Source organism: Camellia sinensis, chromosome 7, assembly GCF_055761805.1.
Source record: "Camellia sinensis isolate YWXY chromosome 7, ASM5576180v1, whole genome shotgun sequence".
Taxonomy (NCBI): Eukaryota; Viridiplantae; Streptophyta; class Magnoliopsida; order Ericales; family Theaceae; genus Camellia; species Camellia sinensis.
Window position 1 is genome coordinate 173,632,913 of NC_138967.1, and position 10,927 is coordinate 173,643,839.

The window sequence follows — 10,927 nt, forward strand, 5'->3', positions numbered from 1 at the left end:
TGCCCAACCATATGGCTTGCCCTTCTTTAGTAACTCTGTCAATGGGGAAGCTAATCTTGAGTAGCCTTCAACAAACTTGCGATAATAATTAGCTAATCCAAGGAATGACCGCAACTCTGAGACATTAGCAGGTGGCTGCCACTCTTGAATAGCCTTGACTTTCTCTTGGTCCATTTTGATGCATCCATGCTCAACAATGTGCCCTAGGAACTTAATCCTCTCTTGGGCAAAAGAACACTTCTCTAGCTTGACATAAAGCTTGTGCTCTCTCAACATGGTAAAGGCCTTCTGAAGTTGCTCTACATGCTCTTCTAAAGTGGAGCTATAAATTACAATGTCATCTAAATATACTACTAAGAATTGATCCAAATACTCTTGAAAAACTTCATTCATCATGGTACAGAATGTTGCTAGGGCATTGGTCAAGCCAAATGGCACGTAGTTTTAGGCTCGTCTCCCTCGGTAATTCTTACTTGATAGTACCCCGATCGAAGATCTAGCTTTATGAAATACCTCGCTTTGCTCAATTGATCAAATGAATCTGCAATGAGAGGAAGGAGATACTTGTTCTTGATGGTCAGCTTGTTAAGTGCCCGATAATCCACACATAAGCGAAAACTACCATCATGCTTCTTTTGGAACAAGACAGGTGCACCAAATGGGGCCTTGGATGGCCTAATGAAGCCTGCTTCCAATAACTCTGTAAGCTGCTTCCTTAATTCATTCAACTCAGGAATAACCATTCTATACGGTGCACGAGCTAGTGGCTTTGCCCCTGGCACCAACTCAATAACATGATCAACGGCGTGGAAGCAACTCCTTAGGCAACTATTCAGGCATAACATCTGCAAATTGCCTTAAGACCTTCTTGATTGCGGCTGGGACAGGAGTAGATTCAAGAACTTCGTTCAACTTCAATGCGGCAACCCAAGTTTGCTCACCATGCCTAACACCCCTCTTGAGTTGCATAGTTGAGACAAACTGGTCACTGTTGTTGGTGGCCATAGCAGAAATGAGACATGGCTTATCCCCCGTGACACACATACTATTAGAATAAGGCATGACTGCCGTCTTTGTGCTTCTTAAGAAATCCAACCCAATGATGGCTTGGAAGTCATCCATGGGTACTGCAGTGAAACCTACTCTTCCTTCCCAAGTTTTGACCTTCAAATGAACAGATTTAGTAACCCCATAGATAGGCTGTGCTGCCGAGTTAACCGCTTTGATGCGGCTGCCATCCTTCTCTAAAGATAGCCTAAGTCTTTCAACTTTTGTCCCCGCAACAAAGTTGTAGGTGGCCCCTGTGTCAAAAGGGGCTTCCCATTGAGTTTTACATCCACAAATATCAAACCTTTGTTGGATGACCTGCTCTTGTTCAACTTGCCTGATGATTCCCCACTATACATGAGTTTCTTCCCTTTGCCTTCATCTTTAGACTCCATGAGTGGTTTAGGATCTGAATGCTTACCCACTTTGCCACTCTTGGCATTCTTCTTAGGCCTCCTTGTAAAAACCTTTTTCTTCATGGCATTCATCATATGAAAGGCTCTCACTCTAGAGCCAGATGCCTTCAAACCCTTGCCACTTTGCCTAGACCGCACGTCTTCTTCCTCGCTATCATCATCACTTGGTTGAGAGACATGGTCAGACACAGTTGCTAGAGCATTAAAGGCACGCGTTTGTGGACATTCAGATAACTGGTGTGGCCCATTGCATAAGAAACAAGAGATAGGGCCTTTTGCTTTGCTTGTAGAGAAGTTGAGGGGCTTTTGCCTTGTCACCATAGCTCTTCTGTTACCATTGTCCTCCACCCAAATGGGTTTTGGATGTAGAAGTGTTGGCTCCCTCACTCTTAGGCTTACCATAGCCTTGGGACTTTCCACTTTCCCTACTCTTGCGCGGGGAACCACTATCCCGTTGCTTAGGTTCGGCGTAGTCCGTAAGGCATTCAGCTGCTGCTTGTGCACGGGCTAAATCTTGCACTCTTTGCCTTTGAAGTTTAACTCTAGCCCATGGATTCAATCCCTCAAGAAAGAAGAAGAGCTTGTCTTTCTCTAACATATCTTTGATGTCTTACATAAGCCCAAAGAATTCTTTTACATAATCTCTTATAGTGCCGGTGTGCTTGAGATCCCGCAAAGCACGCCGAGCATTATACTCAACATTTTCAGGAAAGAATTGGAGCTTAAATTTATGCTTAAGTTGCTCCCAAGTCTCAATTGTGCATAAGCCGCGTTGCATCTCATCATGTTTAGTCTGCCACCATAACTTGGCATCACCGGACAAATACATTGCGGCCATAGAAATCCTTGTCTCCTCAGCATCGGCTTTCACAGCTTTAAAATATTGCTCCATATCAAAAAGAAAGTTGTCTAACTCCTTGGCATCTCAGGCACCACCGTAGGCACGGGGCTCGGGCACACTCGCCCTAGTGAATTCTATGCCACCACTAGGTGCATTGCCAAAGCACGGGTAAGAACACCAACCCGGCCACTGAGGTCTTCAATCTCTAGCCTGAGTTCAGTGACAACATCCTCAAAATCTTTCCCTTGAGTAAGGCCATGGGTTTGCTCAAGATCATAAACCTGTTGCTCAAGGGTGGCTAATGAAGCTGCCATGGCCTCCATGTTGTCCATACGCTACTCCAAGAGTTCAATTCTCTCTATTTGTGTGGATTGACGGTTGCCAGTACCCTCTATTTAGAAAGCCAATAATAGAGAAAGCCAAATAGATTGGGCTCTGATACCAACTGTCACACACTGGCAATGCAGAAGCCTTGATAAAGATATGCGAGTGTGTGTGCGCTAGTTAACTCTCTCCACTAGCCCGCCAATAAAGCTCAAAAGGTTTGCAAAGACAAGCAAACACAATATTAGTTTAGTTGATGAGCCACAAGATTGGAGACAAGCCACAAAATAGCAATTAACAAACTAAAATTAAAGTAAACAACAATTGAAAGGCTTTGCACAATTTGAAGGTGAAATGAACTTGTTATTACTCAAAAGAAGACATTACAATAGTTGAACAATGCACTAAAAGTGCTACAAAAGTTGCCTTACCATAAGTTATACATTAAAGGCATAAGTGGTTTGGTTCAACATTTGGGTACTCCCTCCTTATATATAACTTGCTAAGTCTTTTCCTAGCTGACAGAAGGAAACATTCACTATGTTTGAGAAGTCATAATGGATTTTTAAAAATTCTACAAAAAGAGAAAAATTATAACTCTTGGTTCCAAAACACCTTTAATACTAAGGTATTTACAGAAAAATTTATAAGGCAAAAAGATTACATTTGATCCTCTAAAAGTTGGCCTAAAGTTGCTACTTGGTGACTAGGTTGCTTTATGGCATGTCTTGCACTATCTTGCACTATGCCTTGGGCCTTTGCTTGCACTTGCACCAACAACTTCTTAGGCATGTCTTTGGCTCTCCAAAAGACACAAATGTGTGTGGCATCAAGGTGTTGACCCTTGAATGGGCGCACCTTGACACCCCTCTAACCCCTTATGACTTACACCCTTGTGTATTCATTTAATTGATAGTTTTCCTTTTAATAAGACTTGGTAATCCAAATTTTTATAGTTTGAATAGCTCAAATGTCTCAAAACGACGTTATTTTCAAGATAAAATGACTTTATTTTGATACATTTGAATTATTCAAACCACATAAATTTGAATTATTAAGTATTTTTCTTTTGGGAATGGCTTCTGTCCAGTCCTTAATCAGACTGGACCGTGCTGTTGGGCCCATGGAGGCCCACCGCGAGTCCCGTTTTGATAATCTGAACCGTTCAATGTGTAGAACTCGTCGAGTACTATATGCCTATAAAAAATCACGTTGATCGGATATCGATAGCTATGTGATCAAAACAGATTTTTGTCAACCGTTAATTTATTCACCGTCCATTTTTTTTTATACAAAAACTGATTTGATCACATAACTATCGATATCCGATTAACGTGATTTTTATAGGCATATAGTACTCGACGAGTTCTACACATTGAACGGTTCAGATTATCAAAACGGGACCCGTGGTAGACCCCCACGGGCCCAACAGCACGGTCCAGTCCGATTAAGGACTGGACAGAAGCCATGCCCTTTTCTTTTCCTTTGAATCAAGCAACCAAAACCAACCTATAATAGAAAATTGTCAATTCAAAGACAGAGCAACACAAGTCCACTTGAATATTTAAGTCAAGCAAAACCCATCATATACGTTTAATTGTCATATCTCTGTCTCTCACACACACGCACAAAAGGAGAGGGAGAGGGAGAGGGAGAGAATGGGTTGGACATGGAAGAAAGAACACTTGGATGTAATCCTAGTCCCAAGTGGGTTACTGATCATGTTTGGCTACCATCTCTACCTTCTCTACAGATACCTCAAACTCCCCCACACCACAACCATGGGCCATGAGAACAACAGCAAAGCAGCTTATGTTGAGAGAACCATGCAGGTTAGCCACTCCACCTCTCCTTTTCTCCCTTCCCAAATCTCACTTTAGCCCTGTTTGGTAGGGTTTATTTCCAGTTTATTTCAGCTTTTAGCTTAATTAAAGCTATTTTGATGTGTTTAGTTCAGTTTAATAATACAGCTTATAACTTTTTGTAAGTTAAAAATCAACTTATTCTTTGAGTGGGGAAGGAGAAACTTAATTTATAAGTCAAAAATCAGCTTCTGTTCACAGTTATAAGGTATAAGCCGTTAAGTTATAATTTATTACTTTCCCACAACTCTACCAAACGGGCCTTTAGCAAAAATCTCAAGCTCAATAGCCAACTATTCTCTATCTAAAACCTGAATTACTGAAAATCTCGAAATGTAATAATTTCAAAACATGGTTCAATGGACATTGACGGAGAGATTTGAGGAGTGAGAATCTGTAAATCATATCCTCTGTCTCCAAATCTTCCAATTCTATGTTTCAAAACACTTTCGGTCATTGAATCATTGAAAATCTCAAATACAATAATTTCAAAATATAGAGAGATTTGAGGACGGAGAATATGTAAACGATATCCTCTCAAATCATCAAATTCTATGTCTCGCACCACTTACAGTTACCGAATCATTGAAAATCTCGATTTTGAAAACTTCTTTCTTTTTTTTTTTGCAATTTTTTTGATTACGGATTTGCAGATCGACGTGAGGGACAGAGGCCAAGCTCTAACAGTGATAACCACCAACATCTCAACGGCAACAACACTGTCCTCCATCTCCCTAGTCCTAAGCTCACTAATCGGAACATGGCTCGGAAACTCCACAAAAACCATCTTCACAACCTACCTCATTTACGGCGACACAAGCCAATCAATCATGTCGATCAAACTCATCACTCTTCTCATCTTCTTCCTCATCGCCTTCGCTTCCTTCATCCAAACAACGCGCTGCTTCGTCCACGCAACCTTCCTGCTCACAATGCCTGACGCCGAAGTTCCCGCGAGCTACGTCGAGACGGCGGTGATCATGGGAAGCAATTTCTGGTCGATTGGAATGAGAGCTCTCTACTTTGCGGTGACGCTGTTGCTTTGGGTTTTCCGCCCGATTCCGATGTTTGTGAGCTCGGTGGTGATGGTGGGGGTTTTGCATAATTTGGATTCCGATTCGGCTCCTTTACATCAGTTTCGGCCTGTCCCCAGTCGGAGTGTGTTGAAGAATGTTGGGGAGGAAATGGCGGCTGTGGGGAGAGCTGTTCAACAGCTTGGGAGACCCCATGGGAATTGAGCTACCTACGGTAGTATACCACTACAAGAATAATATTGAGCTGTTCAACAGCTTGGGAGACCCCATGGGAATTGGGCAATTTTCAATTATTCTTTTCACCGCTTGAGATTTTCTGTCTTCAAAATCTCTATGTTCTCGTATTTTTATTCACTCTTAATTGTAAAATAATAGTATGAGAATCCCGAAAATAATTTTGAAATACAATTGTACCGTTTGAAATTTTCTATCTTCAAAATCTCTATATTTTCGTGTCATTATTCATTTTATGTTATACGAATCTCAAAAATAATTTTGAAATACAATTGTAAGATTGAAAATGCATTTGGCAATATTGATTTTATAAAAGGAAAATGTTTGAGGACCACAAGTTTTGTGGCCACAATGGCTCAAAACTGTCAAAACGACGTCGTTTTCAAACTGTCAAAACGACGTCGTTTTGACAGTTTTGAGCCATTGTAATATTATTGTTTATAAAAATGTTGGAGATAACGTAAGAGGAATATTATGCCTTCAGAGACTTATTCATTTGACATAGACAGCATGTTTGAAAATTTTATCCTAAAGATTGTGATTATCTCATGCTGGGTTCCCAAGTAGAATGGTGCTGCTGGGGAAACAAGGGTTCAGGTTAATATAGTTCCAAATTAAAAATAAGCCAAAAGATCTCACTGTTCGACCCTTTTTATTAAAAATAAAAAAAATAAATAGGTGCAGCTGCCGGATAGTGTAGGCACAGTCTGTCACATTGACAAATTGTTACATCACTTGATAAATTACAATTTTGCCCCTTTACATCAATTTAAAAAATTGTAATTTTAGGGATAAATTTGTTATTTTAACTTCAAATATCATTTCAACACATTTTTCAATACAACAACTCAAATAAAAATCTATCTCATCTTTCCAAACACAAAAATTAAAGAAAAATGCTTCGGACCCCCATTGGGGGTCGACCCCTAGTGAGGTGACGCGCCGTGATTGGACAAAAAAAAAACTGTTTTATTTATTTTATTTTTTTTTGAGTTCCAGCCAGTGGGGGCTCGCCACCTCACTGGGGGTCTGCAGCAGTTCCGAAAATTAAAATAGCCTACTAAAATAATTAAAAAATCTCTAAAATAGCCACTTCCCAAACGAGGCCAATTTGTTGGTAGATTTTGGTGATTGGATTGTGATTAAACACAAAATTGTTTCACTCTTTCCAAATAAACCAATCAGTCCAAACCACATTACCAAAAAAAAGGACTTTCTTTCATCCAGATTGTGAAATGCAAAACTGATTACAAAACCAACCATATAAAAAATAATAATAATAATAATAATTTAAATAAAATTGAATCTTTTAGGGCAAATTACATATACCTCCCTTGAGGTTTGGCTAAATTACAGATATCCCCTAAAATTTCAGAAATTACATCCTGGCCCTTAAGGTTTGTATTTTCATAACAATTTGGCCCCTGAGATTTAAATTTCATAACAAATTACCCCCTAATTTGTTATGCAAATATAACATTCAGGGGGAATTTATAATTTCTCAAACCTCAAGGGTATTTGTAATTTAGCCAAATCTCGAGGCGTATATGTAATATGCCCAATCTTTTATGATGATTTCATAACTGACATGCATAATTCAAATTATTTTATGTGATTAATTATTTTTCCGTAGTCCTATGATTAAGAAAATCCAACAAACAAAACAACGTTCAATAAATGGCACCCGCCAAAAATAAGATAATAGTAAAGTTCAATATCAACAAACTTCTGGCCAATAGGGTGTGGGGCATTCTTGTTTACCAAGAGGGAATGATTGAGAAACCCAAAAAAAAAAAAAAAATTAAAAGAGTTTTGAGTTGTGTTGTGGAAAATAAGTTGTTGAAACAAATTTTAAAAATTAAAAATTTGTTTAGTTTTGAGTTTTGAAAATAATTTTGATATGATTTATAATTTTTTATTTTATTTTTTGTAATTAAATAGATAAGGGTGAGAGAAAATTTAATTGATTGATATGAGAGAATGAGGGATGAGAGAGGAGAAAGGAGAGAGGAGAGAAAAAAATAATTGATTGATTTATTAATAACAAAAAAAAAAAGAAGAGAGGAGAAAGAGAAAACAATTTTGAAAATTGATAAATCAAACAAGTTTTTAGTTTTTTTATTCAAATGTTAATTTAAAAACTAAACCAAACGATATCTTTGTACATTATTTTTTACAGTCATAAGTGACAATAATAATAATAATAAGTATTTTAACTTGAAATGAAATGAGGACCGAATTATTTTGTATGAATTTCTGTACAAAATTTTTATTTGTATAATATTATCATTTTCAAGAAAGAGAGTATTTTGAGAGATACTTTGCATCTGCAAGAAAGACTAGCTTGAGAGATTTTTAAGTTTAATACAGTATTTTCCCTAACAAAATAAAATACATGCAGATAAAAAGCAAACCTTATTAATTTTTTAGGCATTCTTAGAGCTTTTAAATAAGGAGCACTGTTGTATAGCTTGAATTTGAGCTTGGCCCGAATGGTTCAAAATTTATCTTGCCGGTTGTTCGGCAAGAAGGCTGACAGTTGCGATCGACAAGATGACAAACGCTATAGACAAGTGTTTCACGCAATCGTCCGGGTGATCGTCCAACGAACACCTATTTGGGCCATTCGAGCCCCACCTTTTCGAGCTACAAGGCATTTCTATAAAATAAAAAACAAAAACCTCTGGCATGGATTATTCCCAAAGCATATTCACTGTAGTCACATATTCTAGACAGTAGTGTAGAGAAAAATGAGATGCTTCAAACATCTGCAGTAGGGCTTGGCAGCGGGTTGCAAGTCCAACATGGGCGTTCTTAGAGTTTTTTATCTTCTCTCTCTTTTTTTTTTTTAATTTTTTTTTTTGTTAGGCTTCTATAACATATTTTATTTGAATTTAAGCCAAGAGTAACATAATCGACAATACAATCTCAATTTAACATGGAGGGGGAAGTCAGGGAAATGAACATCATCAAGGCCAAGACATTATTTTTAACAATTTATTTATTTATTTATTTTTTAATTAACCCCCACATGCTTTCTTGGTAATTCTCTTCAAAACACTAGAATAATATTACTAACAAGAACAATGTCAGCTGCCATTAACGAAGCCACCTTACACGGGGGCTGTTTATATATATTTTTTTACTTTTTTATTTTGAAAATCTGCGTCGAAATTTTTGATGCAATTTTTGCTGACAACTTATGATTATTAAAATGTTCAGGAATATGTTTTTTAGCTTCTACTTTCTTTTTTTATTATCAACTATTAACTTACAAGGAATTACATTGTCACGACCCAAACTCGTCCCTATAGGTTTAGCACCGTAACCGGCCAGTAATCCAAGATTACTAAAGACCTGCTTAACAGTTAGACAATAATACAGAGTACAGGGGCATGGCGGAAGCCAAAACAGTAAATAAACGATGTTCAATGAGCCGTGAGTCTGTATGCAAAAAGATTTTTCATACGTATATACATGAACAATACAGAACAATATGTACAATATTTACAGTCGATCAGAACAGGGACCTAATCCCTGTTAGACAGTACAGTAGAGTGCTATCAGTCTATACAGTTATTACAAAACAGATATAGAGACAGACGGGGGAAATTAAAACACCCTTAAGCCATAGGCAATGAGGCACAGTGGTTGGCTTGACAAAAAGGGAATCTAACCCACGCTCCTAACTCCGGTCTGGTGCCTGTACACGTACATATATATATAAACAGTGAGCTAAAACCCAGTGAATAACATAATGCGTAAAGAGGTTAAAAATGAATGTCTTTACAGTATTGAAAACAATCATTTCAATCAGTATATCAGTTGTTCAGTCATTACAGTCATATGTGGTACATCCATTAGCATAGCAGTACAATAAACAGTAGGTCTTAAGAAACCAAACAGTCAATGATGGCCATCAGTAATGGTTCCAAACATGGGAACCGACAGAGATCTCTGTAACAGTAGCAATAACAGTAACAGTAACAGTAGTTGCTAAGGATGCCACAATACAGTTCACAATTTGGACATCATTCATTCAGCAACAGTATCATTTCAGAAAACAGTACAGTTCAATTGTTCAGAAGGTAATCATATTTGAACATATCTTTACACAGTTGTTACTCACAGAGTTCTGAGCTACAGTTGAGCTAGAGCGCGTCCTCAGATGCCAACCCTACACAGTTTACAGGATGAACACACACTAAGTTCACATTCAGAAAACAAAGACTTAGTCCCTACTTTGCCTCGGTGCGGTTCTACATCCATATCCTCATTAAAATGCCTTAAACTAGGCCTAAGAATGCCTAGGATGAAATGAGGATGCAAAGATGCACTTTAAAAGCATTCTCAGAAAACAGGGGTCACGCTCGAGCGTAGGTTACTCCGCTCAAGCGGACATGCAAACAAAGGTTTCTGCTCGAGCGTAGACTTACCAGCTCGAGCGTTCTGCAAAACAGTCAAAAGTGCTGGATAGGTGAAATTCACGCTCGATTTGGCGCTCGACACCCGCTCGAGCGTAAATTACCCCGCTCGAGCTGACTTAAAAGCAGAACAAAATGCTAGGAGCACGATTTCTACGCTCGAGCGCCAGTCACCCCGCTCGAGCGTGAGTTCAAAATCTGGAATTCCCAAATTTGAACCTCAAGCTCAAATTCAACTTTAGATGCATCAAAACCATACTATTTGGGCCAATTTTCCAGAAAACATTCCAAAACTCAAAGTTTAACATGATTCAAAGCTCAAATGTAAAATCAAAGCCCCAAAAGAAGATCAATTGAGCCCAAATTGAAACTAAATTTCATGAATATGAAGAACATGCAAACATGCATGAATTTAACCAATTCAAAGCCTCCAACACTTGCTCTTATGAGCCAATTCTTACAAAATCAAGATGAAATCATAGTCTACTCTCAAAACATGGACATGCATGTGAGAAATTATGAACTACAACCTCATAACTTCAATATATATATACATGCATGCAACAATTAAGCTTCAACACAACAATTTGAGCCATAAATTGGCGCTAGTCTTCAACTTTGCTCTAAACCATGCAAGAATCAATTTAAACACAAGAATGAGAAGATGAATTTCTACCTTAAGTCTTGTATTCAAGTATAGAAACTCAATTGCACAAATCCTTATCAATTTCTTCAAGTTCTCTAG

At 38.2% G+C, this 10,927-nt stretch overlaps 1 protein-coding gene across 1 annotated transcript; it reads left to right on the forward strand.

Annotated features, from left to right (window-relative positions):
* Positions 1-4,223: 4,223 nt before the first annotated feature.
* On the forward strand, positions 4,224-5,969 carry LOC114259614 (uncharacterized). The gene is made up of 2 exons (XM_028199641.2): positions 4,224-4,460; positions 5,144-5,969. Exons 1-2 carry the CDS (start codon positions 4,287-4,289, stop codon positions 5,726-5,728), a joined length of 759 nt encoding a protein of 252 aa, XP_028055442.2. The 5' UTR covers positions 4,224-4,286; the 3' UTR covers positions 5,729-5,969.
* Positions 5,970-10,927: the final 4,958 nt, after the last annotated feature.